This window comes from Peromyscus californicus, unplaced genomic scaffold (genome assembly GCF_007827085.1).
Source record: "Peromyscus californicus insignis strain IS unplaced genomic scaffold, ASM782708v3 Scaffold_13__1_contigs__length_99412109, whole genome shotgun sequence".
NCBI classification, from domain to species: Eukaryota; Metazoa; Chordata; class Mammalia; order Rodentia; family Cricetidae; genus Peromyscus; species Peromyscus californicus.
Genome location: NW_026294424.1, coordinates 63,816,106 through 63,837,348, shown reverse-complemented (window position 1 = coordinate 63,837,348; position 21,243 = coordinate 63,816,106). Strand labels below are relative to the sequence as shown.

Sequence of the window (21,243 nt, the reverse complement as noted above, 5' to 3'; positions counted from 1 at the left end):
AGTGTTAATCATGGAGTACATAGCCAATGCAGCTTAAATGTGTTGATGATTCTTACATACAGTGTCTGCATTCTTGGAGTTGGGTTGTGCTACTGCTCATCCTGAAACTGAGAAGTATGCATTACAGTAACAGATGGCCCCAATAGAAATAAGCTGTGCTCTGGAAAAAAAAATTACAAACATGATTTAGAAACCCCAGTTAGTGTCTTTTGTGTTATAACTTGCATATATCCTAACCTTTCAGCACCCTAGTCCAAGTGTTTTTCTTGCTGTAGGAATGTCATTCCTATGCCATTCTTGGTAACAGAACAAAATGGCAAATGATGTCTTTTTCTGAAGAAAAATGGGAGTGAAGAGGAGTCTCAGATTTTAAATTATTATTAATAGGGAAACATTGGTACCAATCCTAAAGAAAGTTGGTGTAATCAAAGTGCTTCCTTGCTGGATGCTAAATTACATCTTGAATTTTGACACTTATTTTGTGTAATAGAAGTCTTTCATTTACCAGCCCTTCAGCTGACCCCTGAATGTGGATTCTGTCTTTCCTTGGCTTTGGAGACTTAGCAAAGATATTACTGAAGAATATTCAATGTATTAAGTTAAAAGCAACATTTAACATCTGGTCAATCAATTAATTGATACTTAAAGTCAACTGGCTTATCCTGAACACAGGAATTCTGAGTGGGCAAACATTTCTGTTCTCTCATTACTTATGATATTCCACATTATCTACCATGATTTCATCCCGTCAACCTCTAAATCAAACACTATCCAAAATGTGAATGAATTAAATCTAATTAGGCTTTAGGATTTGCTTCTTTTGAATTAAGCATTTTTTCCCTAAAACCTTCATTTACATACCTGTAATTTTAAAGACGATATTTCAGAATAAATAGATTCTTTTGAGTTTTTCATCCGATTGTGATGAAAAATGCTCCTACTTTCATTTGGGTAGATAGTTATATACTATTTTCCCCCACCATCATGAATCAAATTAGTTGCAAAGATGAAAATAACTATGTACAAATTTATGCTTCAGTAATTAGAAAGAAATGGAATTTTTATCCTAATTAATAAATGTTCTAGGTATGTGAAAACTGGGCACTGATTTATAGATAACTAAATTGGAATTATTATGCAATCGGAGGATAAAGCAGTAAACTACAACGTACTGTGAGTGTTACTACAAAAGGGACTTGGGAAAGAAGATCCCTCCAAGACAAAGGTTCTCAACACAGTTAAGCAACTTTTGAATTTAAATAGCTCTCTACTGCTGCGGGATGTCCTGTATGTTGTAAATATATGTTGCTATGATTGACTGATGAATAAAACACTGATTGGCCAGTAGCCAGGCAGGAAGTATAGGATAGGCAGGACAAACAGAGAAGAGAGGCTGGGAGGTAGAAGTCTAGGGGAGATGCAAGCCTGCTGTCCAGGTAGCAGCATGTAAAGGCAACAGGTAAAGCCACGGAACACGTGGCGGCTTATAGATTAACAGAAATGGGTTAATTTAAGATAGAAGAACTAGATGACAAGAAGCCTTGCCATGGCCATGCAGCTTGTGAGCAATATAAGTCTCCATGTGTTTACTCGGTTGGGTCTGAGCAGCTGCAGGACTGGTGGGTGAGAGAGATTTGTCCTGACCATGGGCCAGGCAGGACTGGAGAAAACTTCAGCTACACTCTGCTGAGTTTTTCTCCAAATCAGTACATTAATACATTCACCAGCAACAAGTAAAATATGTCAAGTTGTTGGGTTAAAACTAAAATTGGATGGTTCAAAAATGTGACCCAGACAATGGATATATGCAATTTATTCACTGTAATGTGACAGATTATATCAGGGTGATTTTCTTGTCTAAACAAGAAGATTTAGTTATGTCCATCTCACTACATTCAAGGACTTTGAGTTCTCCCTGATGATGACAGCTTTGTTATTTTGAGTTCATCTATACATAAGATGACAGCACAATGAAAGAAAAAGAACTCATGAAAATGCAATTAATTATTGCTTTTGAGGTCTTGGAGCAGAGACTAGTGTTGAGCCAGGATTTCACAGTAAGGGACTTTACTGCTCTGAAATCCCAGGGTTCTGATGCAGATACCGATATTCTGCCATTTGTTAGGCACTCAGGTCTTCAAAGGCTCAAACTTAGTCTTGAGCTCTTTAATATTTTCCTCAATTTCAGTATTCTCCATACACATGTGAGAATGTCTTCTCTCAGCCTCATTGAGAGTAACTAGGGTGAATTTCTGCACATTTCTCCAGGCAAATGGAGTAATAAGAATCTGGGATAGCACAAACGGATGACTCTATGTCTTTTAGAGGATGCTAATTATACTCCTGTGAGATGATAATTACCATCACAGACATACAATCTCTGTTCAGCAAGGCTACATATTTTTGAATTCATGGGTATCTTCAGGGACAGGTGATTCTATATTTCTCAAGAGAGTTGACAATGCCCATACAGCTACAAAACTAAGAATGTCCTCATTGTATTGATCTCATGATTATTTCAGTTAGTCTCAGACTATAAACCACCTGCTGTACTGTGTTTTAGCACAGCGTCTTTAAACCAAGTCAACAGACTAGTTTTGTGTAGAACAAACAATAACCTTGATTTCTTTCCTTAAAACAACTTCATTCTCTTTATATGAAATATAATGCATATAGCAATTTTGTTGACTGTAAATGGTGGGGGTCTAAAAGATATATATCCCCTTGTCACATGTCTTGATGAACGCCATAGTAATTACTGATGGACAACTTGAAGGAAGTTTTAAATATTTTCAACTTTAAATGATATCGACCTATAGGTCAAATGTTTACTATAATATTCATCACATTTAACGGGAATACTGGATGTCATCTGACAAATAAAATGAAGAGAGAAAAGTAACTTTTGCATTTCCTTCTAGCTTCAAATTGGTGTTTCAGAAACTACAATATCCACTGGCTCAGAAATGTCCCACTGTGGATTAAAACTGATACCTAGAGGAATATATACAACAGCTAAGCAGAATTTCATGAAGCTGTATGGGATTTTCATACATTTCACATCTCATTAGCTCTTAGCCTGCCAAATTGGATCATTACCACAGCCTGTCTCATCATTTCAGAGTTGTAATACACTGAGACAAAATATTTACTTTAGTAGTATCTATATATTTCATATGGAGAGATTATGTATGTCGTCCATATTGATACATTAAATACAGATGGAAAGATATGTTTGAATTTCCCAAGGATTAACTTTATATAACACCAAAATGAACATCATATTTGGTTGTTCTCAATTTATAGAAAAACACATTTAAATAACAGTATTTGGCTATAGATCAATAACCTTTTTATTCATGTATGCCATGCTTATTCCATATATCTCATTTGATATATGAAATTAACTTGAGAATCCTTAAAAATTACCTTAGATAAACTGTTGGAACACTCCTGATTTTGTGGAATTAGTGATTTTTTAAAAAGTGTATGAAATAATGTGAAAAGTTATTTTCCCATTAGTGCCTAAAAAATTTCTGATGATAATTTCTAGGAAAGCATGATATGAGTTCTGAAATACTGATCTACTCATTTTAAAATATAGAATCAATTGCTTATCGCTATATTTTAGCTGCTATTCAACTATTCAATGCTGTGTAGCAAAGAACATGAATGTGGTTTATTAATATACAAAATCACAGTTTGTCGAATTGGCATGGGTTTAGTAGGATAGTACCTAGAACTTGAGGTGCTTGCTTACTTGACTAACAATAGCTGTGTGGTCCACAGTGTCATTCCTCCTACAAATACCTGACAGTTCACTAGGCATGTTAGTTTGGTATTTAGGATTTGTCTTCCCTGTGCATTTGTAGCAGGATAGAACATGGCTCTTACTTTGCAGTAGTGACTTCTACATTTGGAAAACCTGATTTTACTATCTCTTATTAAATGTCTACGAAGTCAGTATCAAAGGGCATTGCACCAGAGTTTGGACATGAAACTCAGTTTGCTAGGAGACTTTGATGTATCTGGGTTACATCTCCTATTTTATACATATTTTTTGGAACATTGGCAAAGATATAATTAAACCAAACAAGAGTAGTAGTTGAATAGAAAACTTTCATGATCCCTTTATCTATGTTAAGCGTCAGGACTGATGTGACATGCATTTCTAAGATAGAAACCCAAATTTCAGACTTGCATCAAAAGGTAAAGGCTGATCTGACAAAAAACCAGGCAGTGAGCTACATCTTAAAAGGCCAGTGCACAGACCCAAGTGGAAAAAAAATGACTGTAGCAAAAACATAAAAAATTTGAAACCCAGAGGGGTGTGTGTGTGTGTGTGTGTGTGTGTGTGTGTGTGTGTGTGTGTGTGTGTGTATGTGGGTGTGTGTGTGTGTACATTTTTGTGTAAGTCATAGAGAATTGTTGCTTATGGAGATGAGGAAAAGCTCAGTGAATGACAACAGAATCAAGCAGATCAGGTCCAACGGATGGTGGCTTCTGTGAAAGCCACAGTCCTGAGACTGGAAGCAGTTCTAAAATGGAAACTGAAAATAGTCAAAGGATTGAACTAAGCAGAAAGATAGGATGCATTTTTTCTAAGGCCAGACTGGGTTCTCTAGCCAAGTAATTCTTCCAGTGTTACTTTCATCTGATTCTCTTTTCCCATAGGATGATCCAGATACTTCCTCAAGATACCCACTTGTGCTTAAAAGACATTTCTTTTACACTTTCAGACATATATTTATCCTTCAGCAGAAAGGTAAAAATACTTAGCAATTGAGTAATTATTCAAGCAATTTGGTAGAAAAGCTTCCAAACAGTGAATGGTTTTTATTTACTAAGTTTTAACCTAGGCCTTTTAAAATTATGTATGTGTAAATGTTCAATAAATTTCTCCAGAAAGGTTACAGAAGATCAAAATATTAAAAAAGAAGCTAAAGTTACATGTCCTTCTACCCTATATGACTACCTGTGCATAGTATGCCATTAATATTTAGATCACCTTGAGGTCTCCATTAACATGCCTGTTCCTTTCTTGGAAGACAGGAACAATGCCTAAGGTCCCCACTTTCCATTGGCATTATAATGAGCTTGAGTCATGCAGCAGGTAATAGGCAAGTTGGAATTAAGAAATACTAACTTCTATGCCTATAGGATGCCCATAAGAATATTTATAGGAGAATAATAGGAAAAATAAAACTAACATACCACTTATTTTTCCAAATTTCTCTACCAGGAAGAATCAAAGAAATAACAAATCAAACTGAGGTAAAGTCTGAACAAATTTCAAAGGTGATACATGAAATCATTAAAACAGATTAAGCAGAAATACCGAGCAGAGGGAAGATGAGTTACACATATCACTAAAAGGGTGGACTGGAACTACACCTGATACTAATAGTGGTTCATAAGCAAAATCCAAAGAAGAGTTTCCATACCATTGTGTCAATGAGGGTGTGTAAATTGTATCATAAAGTTGTATATAAATGGATCTCTCTCCTTGAAGCAGATTGTAGAGTCCTTTGATGATTAAAGCCTACATTCCTTTAAGCCATTGCCACTTCCAAAAATAGTGATTATCATTTAATGGTAAAAATCTTGATCTGTAAGTCTTGATTTGTCTGAAGAAACATCTTTACTTGTAGAAGCCTTTTATAGGCATACCCTAAATACCCTAAAGTGCTCCATATTTTGTTCAGTAGAACAGTAACACAGAGCTTAACTGATCATTGTCTTTTGTCTACCTTGAGATGAAGTTCTAATTTCCATGCTATTTCTATTAAAACAGAGATCTTACAAAGGTCGCTAATGGAATTATTATCTTCTATGTCAAAGGTTATGCCCTATTCATTGGCAGTTTACTGAATCTGAATATACAAAAACATTAAGGTCTCTGTTGATCACTGAGTAGATTAGAGGCTCAGACATAATGTTACTAAGGTACAAATCAGTATGCATGTATGTACATACATGTACTAAATAAATAATTATATACAATAAAAAAATTTAAATACTCAATATCTGTGGTGATGCCTTTGCTTCAAGATGCTTAAGTGTATGGCAGGGAGAAGTCTAAATAACTCACCATTGCAATTCTAAAACCAAAAATAAACACAACTACTAATCAGAAAAAATATACCCAAGAAAATTGTAGATCTTAATTTTACTAATGATAAAATATTGAATTACCCTTATTGTTTTCTGCGTATCAAAGCATGATTTCAGTGCAGTTGATCTCTCATATTTATAGAAACAGACAGAACTTCTCAAGGCAAAACTTCGTGAAACTAGTAAAAACTTGGGTTAACATGCAGGACTCTGAGGATTCTTTCATCTGAAAGTCTTAGGATTTCTGCTGTGATAAAACACCACACCATGAATGAAAGCAATATAAGGAGAAGTTTATCTGGCTTACAGATATTATAGTCTGTCATTAGAAGACTCCAAGATAGGAACACAAGGCATGAACCTAGAGGCAAGGACTGAAGCAGAGGACATGGAGGAACATTGCTCCCTGGCTGACAGGCCACTGCTTGCTCAGCTACCTTTCTTATATAACCCAGGACCACCTACCTAGGGGTAGTACCACCCAAAGTGGGCTGGACACTTCCCTATCAATTAGCAAATAAATTCCTTGACAGACTTGTCTACAGGCCAATCCATTGGACGAATATTCTCAGTGTATTTACTATAGGAAAGAACAGTAACCTTTAATGAATCATTTTCAGTAGTATATACAGAATTAAAACAAAATGGCATGGCTTCATGCTAACAAATTTTAAGATGCTTTGCATTAACACTTCCAAGAAGATGGTGTTGCTTGTTATACCACAGCAATTGTAGTTGATACAAAGTCATCTTTTCAAAGAAAGTATTTCTATGTAACATAAAGTATTCCCTGATTTCTATACAAAATTACATGAAGTCTTGTTATGGGAGTTTTGTCTGTGTTGTGGCCTGATGTCCAGTGGAGTCAGGCATTAGTTTGAAAGGTGGGGTTTACATTCATCTGGCCATGATGGATCATGGACTTCTCTGGTGTACTCAGGAGGAGAGAAAGAAAGGCACTTGGAGGAGGAAGAGGTGGGGCCTAGGAGTTGTGTACCTTTGGAGACCAGAAGTGAACAGTGGTGCTGTGATGCAGTTGTTTGTAGTTCTTTCAGGTTTATAACCCTAATATTTATCCTGAGTTTTATTTCTTAATAAACAATAAAAGAAATATCTATAAAGTCTTGTGTATCATTAAGCTAAAAATGTAGTTACAGAAAATTTTAGTACCAAAGGAATTTGAGTTTATTTCCATGGAAAACAAATCTTTCATGTTCTGAGAGGGTAAGATTCATTACAGAGTCTGTATTAATGTTTAATGTCCTCATTTCATTTGATTATAACATAAAATTTCTGCTGAACTCACTCTCTTTAACAAAGTGTTGACTAATATAAATTCTTTCTGAATTTATAAAGCACTTTTTTTTATTCCTTCTATAAGGCTTTTTTTTTTTTCAGAAATGTTTTATAAAACCAATAAGATGATCCAGGGTTAAGAAATCTGCTCATCTTACTTTGGTGTCATTGAGAAATGTATTTTGTTCTCCTTTCAAAACATATTGCAGCAAGCAATTATAAAAATGCTGCCTCATAGAGGCCATAATACATTCATGGCTTCACAGAAGGCTAATCGCCTAACAGGTATTTTTAAATTCTAACTCTTGTGTCAGTTTAGTGCATGAATCTGGTTTATGGGTTGATATTAGGCCTAGTTGGGGAGCTTACATTTTCTATACTTAAAAGTGAAAAGGAAAGTGGATAGATGACTTTCATAAGAAACAGGACATTGATATACACAAGAAAATCCTATTTTTATTTTCTGACATTTTAAGACATGTATACAATGGATTGTGGACATACACATCCCCTTCACCCTTTCTAATGTATCTTCTCCCAGACTAGTTCATCTGATACATTTTTTAAATTTTTTGTTCAGATCTTACACAAAACACCAAAGATTCTGTGTATCCATGATGACAACAGCAATATCACCTCCAGAAGACAGAATTTTATATTGTTCTTTTCCATTCTCTGCTTTTTAATTTTCCTGCCACTCTTCCATGGTGTTCCCTGGACTCTGGAGGAGGTAAGGCAGGTGTATAGTTTTGACAGATGCATCAGTGTCACTTACTTTGAGCACATTGATCAGTTAAGGATGTGTTAATAAACCTCTGTCTACTACAAAAAGCAGACTTTCTGGCATGAGCTGTAAAAAGCTTGAGTCTAAAGACATGCATGTTTAGAACACAGTTTGACTACATGTATACTTAGTAAAAGATCCATAACAGATTCCTCCATAGTGCCCATGAAATTCTGAAGCACAGACTTTTTGCCAGGTTTGTAGTACTGAAGGGCCCCAGCATACTTGCTTAGCCTAACGCCATTTTTGAGCAAGGCCTGAAAAGTAACTAGAGGTCAGAAAAACAACTTGTACCCTGGATGAGAGCCAAGTCAGCAGGCGTGTCGAGCTCGGGGAAAAACAACGAGCTGTCCTGAGTTTGAACCTGGCCTCATACGAATCGTCCAATCAGAACCCTGTAAATTATGCTTCCTGCTTCTGTACCCGCCCTTCCGCTGCCCAACCCTATAAAAACCCTCCACTCCAGCCCGTGGGCGCGCCAGTCTCTTCAGCCTCTGGAGGGACTGTATCGCCCCGGGTACCCGTGTTCCTGAATAAAGCCTCTTGCTGTTTGCATCTGACTTGTGGTCTCGGTGTGATCTCTGGGCGAGGGTCTCTCCAGAGGGAAGACTCCAGACGGGGGTCTTTCATTTGGGGGCTCGTCTGGGATCGGAGACCCCCGCCTCGGGACCACCGACCCACTGTCAGGAGGTAAGCTGGCCGGCCACTGTCTGTCTGTATTGTCTCAGTCTGTTTACTTGTCTTTCGTTTTCGTCGGACGTCCTAAGTCAGGTCTGAGTCAGTGGGGGCTGAAGGAGCTGACGAACTCGGACTTCGCCCACCGAAACCCTGGAAGACGTTCCACGGGTATCTGAAGTCCCCTCTGGGGCACGGAAAGTCCCCTCTGGGGCACGGGAAGTCCCCTCTGGGGCACGGGAAGTCCCCTCTGGGGCACGGAAAGTCCCCTCTGGGGCACGGGAAGTCCCCTCTGGGGCACGGTTTTTCGGGGCCACCCACGCATCAGAAGGATACGTGGTACTGGCAGGGGACGGAGAATTCAAACACTCCGCGTCCCCATCTGAGTTTTTGCTTTCGGTTTTACGCCGGAGCCGCGCAGCGAAAAATTCTGTGGTCTGTCTTGTCTGTTTGTTTCTCGTTGTGTGTCTAACCCTTCTTTATTTGGAGACCATCATGGGACAGGCTGTCGCCACCCCACTGAGCCTAACCACGGACCACTGGTCCGATGTTAAGGCTCGAGGAAACAATGAGGGTGTCATTGTCAGGAAGAAGAAATGGATCACCTTCTGCAAGGCCGAATGGGTCATGATGAATGTCGGCTGGCCGCGAGAGGGATCTTTTAACCTCTCTCTTATTTCGCAGGTGGAGGGTAAGGTTTTTGCCCCTAGCCCTTATGGGCATCCCGACCAGGTCCCATATATCGCCATCTGGAGATCACTGGTCGAGAACCCATTTCCATGGGTTAAGCCTTTCCTTCCCCAGCCCCCTCCAGTCTCTGGGCCTTCTGCGCCCCCCAACTCGGACTCCTCCCTTTACCCCGTGCTCCCTCACAAGGAGACTCCTAAGCCTCCAGTCCTTCCCCCAGACCCCCATACCCCCCTTATAGATCTCCTGATGGAGGACCCACCTCCATATCGAGCCGGACCACCTGGAGAGCTGGCCGAAGCGGCCCCAGCAGCCGCCCCGGTGGCGGCGTCCCCGGCCGTGCCCGTGGCAGATCCGGAAGTCAGCTCGACCCGCAGGAACCACGGGGCTGGAGAAGAGGACGCAGCCCCGTCCCCCATTGCCGGCCGCCTCCGCGGCCGCCGGGATGACCCCCCTAATGAGTCCAGGGCCTTCCCGCTCAGAGAGGGGCTGAATCTCCAGTTGCAGTACTGGCCCTTTTCAGCCTCAGACCTCTATAATTGGAAACAACATAATCCCCCTTTCTCCAGGGATCCTGTTGCCTTAACCGGCCTAATTGAGTCCATCCTAGTGACTCACAGGCCAACTTGGGACGACTGTCAGCAGCTCCTGCAGACCCTCTTAACAGTAGAGGAGAAGCAGAGAGTTTTCCTGGAGGCCCGGAAGCAGGTTCTGGGCGATGATGGGAGGCCAACCCAACTCCCAAATATCATCAATGCAGCTTTTCCCATGACCCACCCAGACTGGGACTTCAATACACCTGAAGGTAGGGAGCATCTACGTCTCTATCGCCAGTTGCTCTTAGCGGGTCTCCGAGCGGCCGCCAGAAGGCCTACCAATTTGGCTCAGGTAAGGAATGTGATACAGGGAAAGGAAGAAACACCCGCTGCATTTTTAGAGAGGCTGAAGGAGGCTTATAGGATGTACACTCCGTATGATCCAGAAGACCCAGGGCAAGCACCAGGTGTCATCCTATCATTTATCTATCAGTCTAGCTCAGATATCAGAACCAAATTGCAGCGGCTGGAAGGTTTACAGGCGCTAGGGTTGCCAGACTTATTGAAGGAAGCAGAGAAAGCGTTCAATAAGAGAGAAACTCCTGAGGAGCGTGAGGAAAGGAGATGGCAGAAACAAGAGGAAAGGGACAAGAAACAGCATAGAGAGATGAAAAAGGTTTTGGCCGCCGTTGTGTCTCAGGGACAGCGGAGAGAGGGAGATAGGTCGGGAGAGCGAAGGAGGCCACCCCTTGATAAAGATCAATGTGCTTACTGCAAGGAGAAGGGACACTGGGCCCGAGAGTGCCCCAAGAAGCCACAAGGACCCCGCCGGCCCAAGCCAAAGACCGTAGACCTCCTTAGTCTGGAAGACTAGGGGGTCGAGGCCAGGAGCCCCCCCCTGAGCCTAGGATAACCCTCAAGATCGGGGGGCAGCCCGTGACCTTCCTGGTTGATACTGGTGCCGAACATTCAGTCCTAACCCATGCCGGAGTGCCTCTTAGCCGGCATTCTGCACTGGTGCAGGGGGCAACTGGAAACAGGAGGTATTATTGGACTGCCGAGAGAAAAGTCCAACTGGCATCAGGGCAAGTAACTCACTCCTTTCTGCACATACCTGAATGCCCCCATCCGCTGTTAGGACGGGACCTATTAACCAAATTGAAGGCACAAATCTATTTTGATGAGAAGGGACCGAGGGTCACGGGTCCTAAAGGAGACTCTCTACAAATCCTTGCCCTCAGTTTAGAAGAAGAATACCATTTGTTTGAACCAGAACCCCCAGAGAAATCACCTGAGGAACTACAGAACTGGCTGAGAGAGTTTCCTCGGGCCTGGGCAGAGACTGGGGGCTTGGGGCTGGCACACGACCAACCACCGCTGGTGATCTCACTGAAGGCCTCCGCGACTCCCGTTTCAATTAGACAATACCCAATGTCACAGGAAGCTCATGAGGGGATCAAGCCCCATATTCGAAGGCTCCTGGACCAAGGGGTGCTAAAGCCCTGCCAGTCCCCTTGGAATACCCCTCTCTTGCCTGTTAAGAAACCGGGGACAGGGGACTACAGGCCAGTCCAGGACTTGAGAGAGGTCAATAAGCGGGTGGAGGACATACACCCCACGGTGCCCAACCCCTATAACCTTCTGAGCACCCTCCCACCGACCCACGTCTGGTACACTGTGCTAGACCTGAAGGATGCCTTCTTTTGTTTGAGACTGCACCCTCAAAGTCAAATGCTATTCGCTTTTGAATGGAGGGACCCAGAAAAAGGGCTCTCGGGACAGTTAACCTGGACCCGGCTCCCTCAGGGCTTCAAAAATAGCCCAACCCTCTTTGATGAGGCCCTACATGCAGATCTGGCCGGATTCCGGGTCGAACACCCAACCCTGACTCTGCTCCAGTACGTGGATGATCTACTCCTGGCGGCCAGGAGTCGAACCGAGTGCCTGGAGGGCACTCGAGCCTTATTGGCCAGACTTGGACAAAAGGGCTACAGAGCCTCAGCCAGAAAGGCTCAAGTATGCCGAGACAAGGTTACCTACCTGGGCTACACCCTGAGCGGGGGGCAAAGATGGTTAACAAGAGCAAGGAAGGAGACGATAATCTCCATCCCTCCTCCTCGGAACCCCCGCCAAGTTCGAGAGCTCCTGGGTATGGCTGGGTACTGCCGCCTTTGGATTCCTGGCTTTGCCAAACTGGCAGCCCCATTGTACCCCCTCACTAAACCAGGGGCCATGTTCCAATGGGAAGAGAAGCATCAGAAAGCGTTCCAACAGATCAACAAGGCCTTACTCGAGGCCCCGGCTCTGGGTCTGCAAGATCTAACCAAGCCCTTTGAGCTGTTTGTGGATGAGAACTCAGGTTTTGCCAAAGGGGTACTGGTGCAAAGACTGGGACCTTGGAGGAGACCTGTAGCATACTTGTCCAAGAAATTGGACCCGGTGGCTACAGGATGGCCATCATGCCTCCGCATGGTGGTAGCCATTGCCGTATTACTCAAGGATGCCGGGAAGCTGACTCTGGGACAGCCGTTGACTGTGCTGGCCTCCCATGCAGTGGAGGCCTTGGTCCGACAACCACCGGACAGATGGCTTTCTAACGCCAGAATGACTTACTACCAGGCCTTACTGCTGGACTCAGACCGGGTAAATTTTGGGCCGACAGTTTCCCTTAACCCTGCTACCTTGCTGCCACTGCCTAGCCCCTCCGAGGAGCATGACTGCCTCCAGATTCTAGCCGAAGCACATGGCACCCGCCCTGATCTGACAGATCAGCCGCTTAAGAATCCAGACGCTGTCTGGTACACAGATGGGAGCAGTTTCCTGGAGGAGGGGAAACGCAGAGCCGGGGCAGCTATAACCACCGAATCGGAAGTGGTATGGGCATTGTCACTCCCGCCCGGGACATCGGCCCAGCGCGCAGAACTGATTGCGCTCACCCAAGCTCTCCGGATGGCAGAAGGTAAGAAGCTCACAGTTTATACTGACAGCAGATATGCCTTCGCCACTGCGCATGTCCACGGGGAAATCTACAGACGGAGAGGCCTGCTGACGTCCGCGGGTAAGGAAATCAAAAACAAAAAAGAGATCCTAGACCTCCTAAAGGCTCTGTTCCTCCTGCTCCAATTCAGTATTGTCCACTGCCCAGGGCATCAAAAGGATGACTCTGCGGTAGCCAGAGGGAATCGGCTGGTGGATCTGACTGCCCGAACAGTGGCTTCCCAGCCAGCAGGGAGCAGCCAGTTGATGGCCATACAAGAACCACAGCCTGAGAGAGACCCCGTGCCTTATAGCCCAGAAGACCATGAGCTAGCAAAGAAAATGGGGGCGGACTGGGAACAAGGAAGACAAGCATATATACTAGGGGACCGGATGGTCATGCCAACCTCCCATACCTGATACATGCTGAGATTCCTCCATGCATTGACCCATTTGAGCAAAAACAAGATGAAGACCCTATTGGACAGAGAAAACACCTGGACAGTGCTGCTGAACCAGGATCAGGTACTCCAGCAGGTAACTTCTACCTGCCCAGCCTGTGCTCAAGTCAACGCAGGAAAGGTTCATCTAAACAAGGGGGCCCGCCAAAGAGGTCATCGTCCTGGTGTTCATTGGGAAATAGACTTTACAGAAGTAAAACCCGGACTCTACGGGTACCGGTACCTCTTGGTCTTCGTGGACACTTTTTCCGGATGGATCGAGGCATTTCCAACCAAGAATGAGACGGCTAACATGGCAACAAAGAAACTGTTAGAAGAAATCTTCCCCAGGTATGGGATGCCTCAAATATTGGGGTCGGATAACGGGCCTGCCTTCGTCTCTCAGGTAAGTCAGAGGGTGGCCAAACTGTTGGGGGTTGATTGGAAACTCCATTGTGCATACCGCCCCCAGAGCTCAGGACAGGTAGAACGAGCTAATAGAACAATCAAGGAGACTTTAACCAAATTAACGCTTGCAACTGGCACTAGAGATTGGGTGCTCCTACTTCCCTTGGCTCTCTACCAAGCCCGAAATACTCCTGGCCCACACGGCCTAACCCCTTTTGAGATCATGTATGGGGCCCCACCTCCTGTTGTAGACTTTCTCCATCCTGATATTTCCTCCTTTGCTACCACCCCTACTTTAGAGGCACATCTTCAAGCCCTCCAACTGGTGCAGAGGGAGATCTGGAAGCCCCTGGCCAAGGCCTATCAGGAGCAGCTAGACAAGCCGGTGGTGCCCCACCCCTTCCAGATCGGGGACTCCGTTTGGGTCCGACGACACCAGACCAAGAATCTGGAACCACGGTGGAAGGGGCCCTACACTGTCTTGCTGACCACCCCCACTGCACTCAAGGTCGACGGGATTGCTGCATGGATCCACGCCTCGCATGTGAAGGCTGCCAGGGAACCCGACCCAGCAGGATCCAGAAAGTCAACATGGACAGTGCGCCGCACACGAAACCCCCTAAAAATAAGGTTGGCCCGCGGCTCCTCTTCCTCCCCCTCCTCTTAATCTCTGCCTACCCCCAGGGGACTAGGGCGGCAGAGAGCCCGCACCTAGTTAAGAGGCTCACTTGGCAGGTTATCTCACAAACTGGGGAGACGGTCTGGCAAACGACCGCCCTTCACACCCCCTTCACATGGTGGCCCAACTTGCATCCAGATCTCTGCCAACTAGTAGCAGGGTCAGGGGACTGGGACATCCCTACCACTGACCCCATGAACCCCAGAGCACCAGACGTCTGTCAGGATGGTAAGGGAACTTGCAAATGTAGTGACGGGAGATATGGATGTGGTCACCCTGAAACCAGAGCAGCCCTGTCACAACTATCCTTTTACGTCTGCCCCCGGGATGGTAGGGACAGAAAGATGATTAGACAATGTGGGGGTTATGAAAGTTACTTCTGTAAAGCATGGGGATGTGAAACAACTGGTAATACCTATTGGGAGCCTTCATCCACTTGGGACCTCATTAGGGTAAAAAGGACTACCCAAAGAGAAAGCCACTCATGGCGTCCTCTTACTCAAGGACGTTGTTGGGGAACTGTCACGTCAGGAAGAGATAACACTTACTGGAAAGGGGGGGGGCCCTGTGTAAATTTCACCTGCAACCCCCTGAATATATCTTTTACTCAAAAGGGAAGGGAGATAACACAAGACTGGATTAAAGGTAAAACATGGGGACTTAGACTTTACATGACGGGATGGGACCAGGGAGTCGTGTTTACGATTAGGCTTAAAATCACGGAGCCCTCCGCCTCTATAGGTCCCAACCAGGTTCTCTCTGACCAAAAGCGCCCCTCTTTACCCGCTCCGGCACCCCCGAGGGCTACCCCCCGACCCAATTCAGCCATTCGACCAAGCACGGCTCCGAATGCTACTGTAACCCCAGTCACCCTCCAGCCACCCAGGCCCGGTACGGGAGACCGGCTATTGAATCTTATAGAGGGCGCTTACTCAGCCCTCAATGTTACCAACCCAAATCAGACTCAGGAATGCTGGTTATGCCTAGTCTCCACACCTCCCTATTATGAGGGGGTGGCCGTAGTCGGAAACTTCACCAATTCTTCTTCACCCCCGTCAGGATGTGCCTCGACACCTCAGCATAAGCTCACAATCTCCGAGGTGTCAGGACAAGGACTATGTCTGGGGATAGTACCCTACACCCACCAACACCTGTGTAATCGCACCCAGGCACTTGTTCCAGGACCCCACTATCTCGTGGCTCCCAACGGAACTTATTGGGTCTGTAGCACTGGACTTACACCATGCCTCTCCTCCTCAATACTAGCCAACATGGCCGATTATTGTGTACTCATAGAACTGTACCCCAAGATAGTCTACCATGCACCTGAAGATATCTATGCCCGATATGAAACAGGGGTCCCCCGTATAAAAAGAGAGCCAGTCTCGCTAACCCTGGCCCTGATATTAGGTGGATTAACTATGGGAGGAGTCGCCGCCGGAATAGGCACAGGTACCACTGCCCTCATGGAAACCAACCAGTTCAGACAACTCCAGGTTGCCATGCATACCGATATCCAGGCACTGGAGGAATCCGTGAGTGCCTTGGAAAAGTCACTCACCTCCCTGTCTGAAGTAGTTCTGCAGAACCGGAGGGGATTAGACCTCCTCTTCCTGCAGGAGGGGGGGTTATGTGCCGCCCTTAAAGAAGAATGTTGCTTCTATGCGGATCATACTGGGGTGGTGAGAGATAGCATGGCTAGATTAAGAAAAAGATTAGAACAAAGACAAAAACTCTTTGAAGAACAGCAGGGATGGTTTGAAGGATGGTTCAGAAGGTCCCCCTGGCTCACCACCCTCATCTCCACCCTTATGGGACCCCTTCTGATTTTATTGCTCCTTCTGACACTCGGGCCCTGTATCCTAAACAGACTTGTCCAATTTATCAGGGAACGCGTTTCTACTATTCAGACCTTGGTATTGACCCAACAATACCAACGACTCAACCAGGTGGAAATGGAGTCACATCCCTATTCTTCCCCATGAATGGAGGATTCCATTCCCTGAGATAAGAAAATGGGGGAATGAAGGGCCCCAGCATACTTGCTTAGCCTAACGCCATTTTTGAGCAAGGCCTGAAAAGTAACTAGAGGTCAGAAAAACAACTTGTACCCTGGATGAGAGCCAAGTCAGCAGGCGTGTCGAGCTCGGGGAAAAACAACGAGCTGTCCTGAGTTTGAACCTGGCCTCATACGAATCGTCCAATCAGAACCCTGTAAACTATGCTTCCTGCTTCTGTACCCGCCCTTCCGCTGCCCAACCCTATAAAAACCCTCCACTCCAGCCCGTGGGCGCGCCAGTCTCTTCAGCCTCTGGAGGGACTGTATCGCCCCGGGTACCCGTGTTCCTGAATAAAGCCTCTTGCTGTTTGCATCTGACTTGTGGTCTCGGTGTGATCTCTGGGCGAGGGTCTCTCCAGAGGGAAGACTCCAGACGGGGGTCTTTCAGTACCAAGCATGTATTCCCTAACATGGAGTGGGTTTCAAATCTACTCAGAGCAGTTGTTATATAGATAACATTTATGCAATTCTTGTACAAACAGATATATTTTGCCTGGCTCTTCAGTACTGTAGTAAACAGAATACACACCTGGGCAAGACTATTGATGGCTCTTCTTCAGCATCCTACATCATACTTCCCAGTACTATGAGTACTAGCCAACATGGAGAAAGTATCCAGGTTTGATTTTGATTTCTCTGTGTCCTGTATTTAAATTATGTACTAACTTCAGAAATAAAATCTTACTACCTAGGTTTGGTGGTCAACCAAGAACAATGAAAGCATTCTGCATTATTTAGGAACCTGTGTGGCTCCTGGCCCTAAAACTCACAAAAAGGCACTCTGCACAAAGCACTAGGATTTTCTTTTAAAAATTTATGGTTCTTTGGTACTCCTCAAACAAAGTTTGTATTTATTATGTTTTTAAGGAATACAATATTTCAAAAGTATGTTGTAAGTAGTATCATATATGGGTTGATTAAATTAATAAAGAGCTTCTATAAGCATTATCTACAAGAGGTCAAAATCTTGGCAAAAGGAAAAAGATGGAAATTCATTATAATGGTGATTATAGAAATTAGTTGATGTTTCCTATAATTTTTCTGCCACATCTTAAATGTTTAAAAGTTATTGTTTTACATCATAAAATATAAACATGAACATAAGCATGATGAGACTGATATCCTAAATTCAACTGATAACTAAGTTATTTATATGAAGGTTTATAAAGCTTGTAGAAGAATAATCTTCATAATTGCTTTCAAGAAGAAATGATTAATGTAGATGAGAATTCTAACATTAGACATATGTATCACTAGACCTACCCTTTTATTAAATCAGTGCCAGATATAAACTTGCTTTCCTGTATCAGCAATTTCAACTGCAATATATTCTGCCATGAGCTCAGGATATTTGATAATAGTATCATAATAAATATAGTCCATATTTTATCATAACAACCAAATATATACATAGTTATATTTTTAAAATACAGTACAATTCTGAGGTGATATTTTTAACCTTGATTTAAAACCCAAATCAGAACTTGAAGTTAAATGATATTTTGCTTTATTTTGGCAAGGCATATAGAAGGGAAATACCTTGACTTCCAAAAAGTGATTTATAGTGTTCATCATGTTTTAATAGTCAAAGGGTATGTTCCAATGCTTAAATAATATTTAGTATGTGGATGTGAAAAACTCATTTATCCCTTTCCTCTCCTATTAATTACTCTGCAGGAGAAATTATCTATATTAGAAATTAACACTGCTGTGGGAAAATGCTTTTGTACATTTGTTTAATAAAACACTAATTGGCTAGTAGCCAGGCAGGAAGAATATGTGGGATAAGCAGACAAGGAGAATTCTGGGAAGAGTGAGGAGACACCAGCCCACCGTCCAGGGAACAGCATGTAATGGCACATAGGTAAAGCCATGAAACATGTGGCAACATACAGATTAACAAAAATGGGCTGAGTTTAAGTGTAAGATCTAGTCAGTAGTTAGCCTGAGCTAATGGCTAAGCAGTTTTAATTAATACAAGCTTCTGTGTGTTTACTTGAGTCTGAGAGGCTACAGCCCTGGCAGGACACAGGAAAACTTCCAGCTACATAACACAATATGCATCATAGGTTAAAAACCTTCACTTTACAGCTACTCTCTGCAAATAATGCAAAGCATCTGTACTGACTGATGTGGAGATTGAAAATAATTGATCTTGTAATTGAGAAGATTTGATGAAACATGGAATTAAGCAAGGTGGTTTTAAGCATCCTGAATTTTATCAGAACAACCCATCGAATACATTGTATCTATCTATTCTCTATCATGATTATATAGAGAGACTAGAATGACAGAATGGAACAGAAATATAAGCTTTAAAAAATCTCTGTATACTGAATTATTGATCAAAGTTTCACAACTGATTTGCTTTGATATAATACACATTTTATGTGCAACATAAATACTTTGATTTCTTGTCATGTGTTATCTATAAGGGACTGCTAAAGGAATCAAAATTATAAGTATGTAATGATTTTCTTTAAAGAAAAAGCCATAATGTAAGTGAATTAGTAATAATTATACCTACGAATAAAATGTAATTTATTTCAAAATGATTTTTACTATTATGTTTCTTGTAGAAAAAGGATATCTTTTTGTTGTTGTTGTTGTTTTTTGAGACAGCATTTCTCTGTGGGTCTATCCTGGCTGTCCTGGAACTCGCTTTGTAGACCAGGCTGGCCTCAAACTCACTGAGATCCACCTGCCTCTGCCTCCTGAGTGCTGGGATTAAAGGTATGTGCCACCACTGTCTGGCCAAAAAAGGATATCTTTATAGCTTAATTTCCCCAGCATATTTTATGGTGAGAATGTCTTATTCTTTAATTTGAAGACTAAAGTGCTAAATTCCCAATAGTTGAAGTCAAGACAAAAATACATACTTCTTATACAATTGCTGCATCAACTCTTGCTAAAATATGCTCTCATAGACAGATGAAAAGTTTAAATATCTTTTTATTAGTACTTTTATACTGTTCAGCATTATTTACAACTTCTTCATATTTTGATGTGTAAATGATACTGATTCAAAACAATTTTCCACAGCCAAATGATATTCAAATGTATTAGTAACTCTAGCCCTATTAATATAGCTTGAGATTCAAAACATGACATGAATGGACTTGTGACTAGATATAATATTTGGTTAACTTACAAATGTCTGGAATTTCCATTTATTTAAAGTGGTTGATCCTGGTAAATTGTAAAATATTTAAGACTATGCCAAAAACTTCAAACCTAGGGATAATGTCAACAAAATAAATGGCAATGAGGACATATATTTAGTTAAATAGAAGTTATAAAATATGCCCAATTGCACATATACTAAATGATAATCCTGGTGCTTTTTAATGGAAATCAAATAATAGAACAAAAAACTATGAAACTTATATGTACATAAGGATAAACTATCAATATTTATGCAACATTGAATGTAAATCAAGGGACAGGGTCATAATAATGTGCATTTTGTACCTTTTGCTTCCCCAAGGGACTAGAGAGATTTTATGGATGAAGTGAGGTTTTATAAAGCAATACTAAAGAAAACTTATCTTAAATGACTGTGGAACAAAAGGCACGTTTTGTGTGTGTGTGTATATATATATATATATATATATATATATATATATATATATATATATATAACCTAAGAAGTATTCAAACCAAGAAATATGAATCAATGCTAATGTATATGAACTATTTAGGCAGTTACATATGTCACTTAGGCAATGAGCCTACTCTGTCTTATTGTAGCTCTAGAAAAATGATAGTAAAGGCCCACATGAAGCTTTATGATACTCTTTGCCAAACGTGAGTCTTACAACAGGAGCTAAGGTCAAGTGGCAGACAAAAGCGACCTAGCAACCACTAACCAAAAAAGAGTGAACTAATGAATATGCATTCTTATCACTTTCACCTTACTGAATTAACTGACCAGATAGGACTCTCAAACCATGGAGGAGAAAGTGACAAGGTTGAAGAGAAAAGGACAAGACAATGAAATCAGTTTGTATGAAGGAAACTATCTGCAAATCATATCTTCAAGGACATTCCCATCACCTTTCTTCTCAGTGGGTAGATTGTACCTTGATGATAAGAGTATTAAAAAAGACATGGGATAGAAGGGTGGCTCTGATGGCTAATCATTTGTCTCCCAAGCACAGGGAACTAAGATGGACAGATGTTTGGTTCCCAAAACCCATTGGAACAATCCTGGCATGGTTGTGTGCACTCATATCTACTTGCAATTCTAGCACATGGGTGGTGAATGTGTTCTTGAGGATTACACATGAGGGTTATCCTCTAGACTCCATCTGTACTCACACAAGCACACACACACACACACACACACACACACACACACACACACACACTCACACACAGGAGAGAGAGAGAGAGAGAATGTCTTATAAAATTCTAACTTCCATTGTACTCCTTAAAAAATAATATTTTTTTTAAATCTGTTACAAATACTACCACATATGGGTTGCATATTGTATGCCTGGTGTACTCTAAATACCTCTTAACATAGCATTATTATTCATAACATTGCTAGAATTGTTGGGACATGCCAACTGAACACCATTTCTGAA

General features: G+C 42.6%; 1 protein-coding gene across 1 annotated transcript; it reads left to right on the top strand.

The window, feature by feature from the left end:
- Positions 1 to 7,664: 7,664 nt before the first annotated feature.
- On the top strand, positions 7,665 to 9,694 carry LOC128108761 (uncharacterized; the record flags this gene model as incomplete). Its single annotated transcript, XM_052735815.1, has 2 exons — positions 7,665 to 7,695; positions 9,006 to 9,694. Coding segments are annotated over exons 1-2 (720 nt in total), but the record flags the coding sequence as incomplete, so codon positions are not given.
- Positions 9,695 to 21,243: the final 11,549 nt, after the last annotated feature.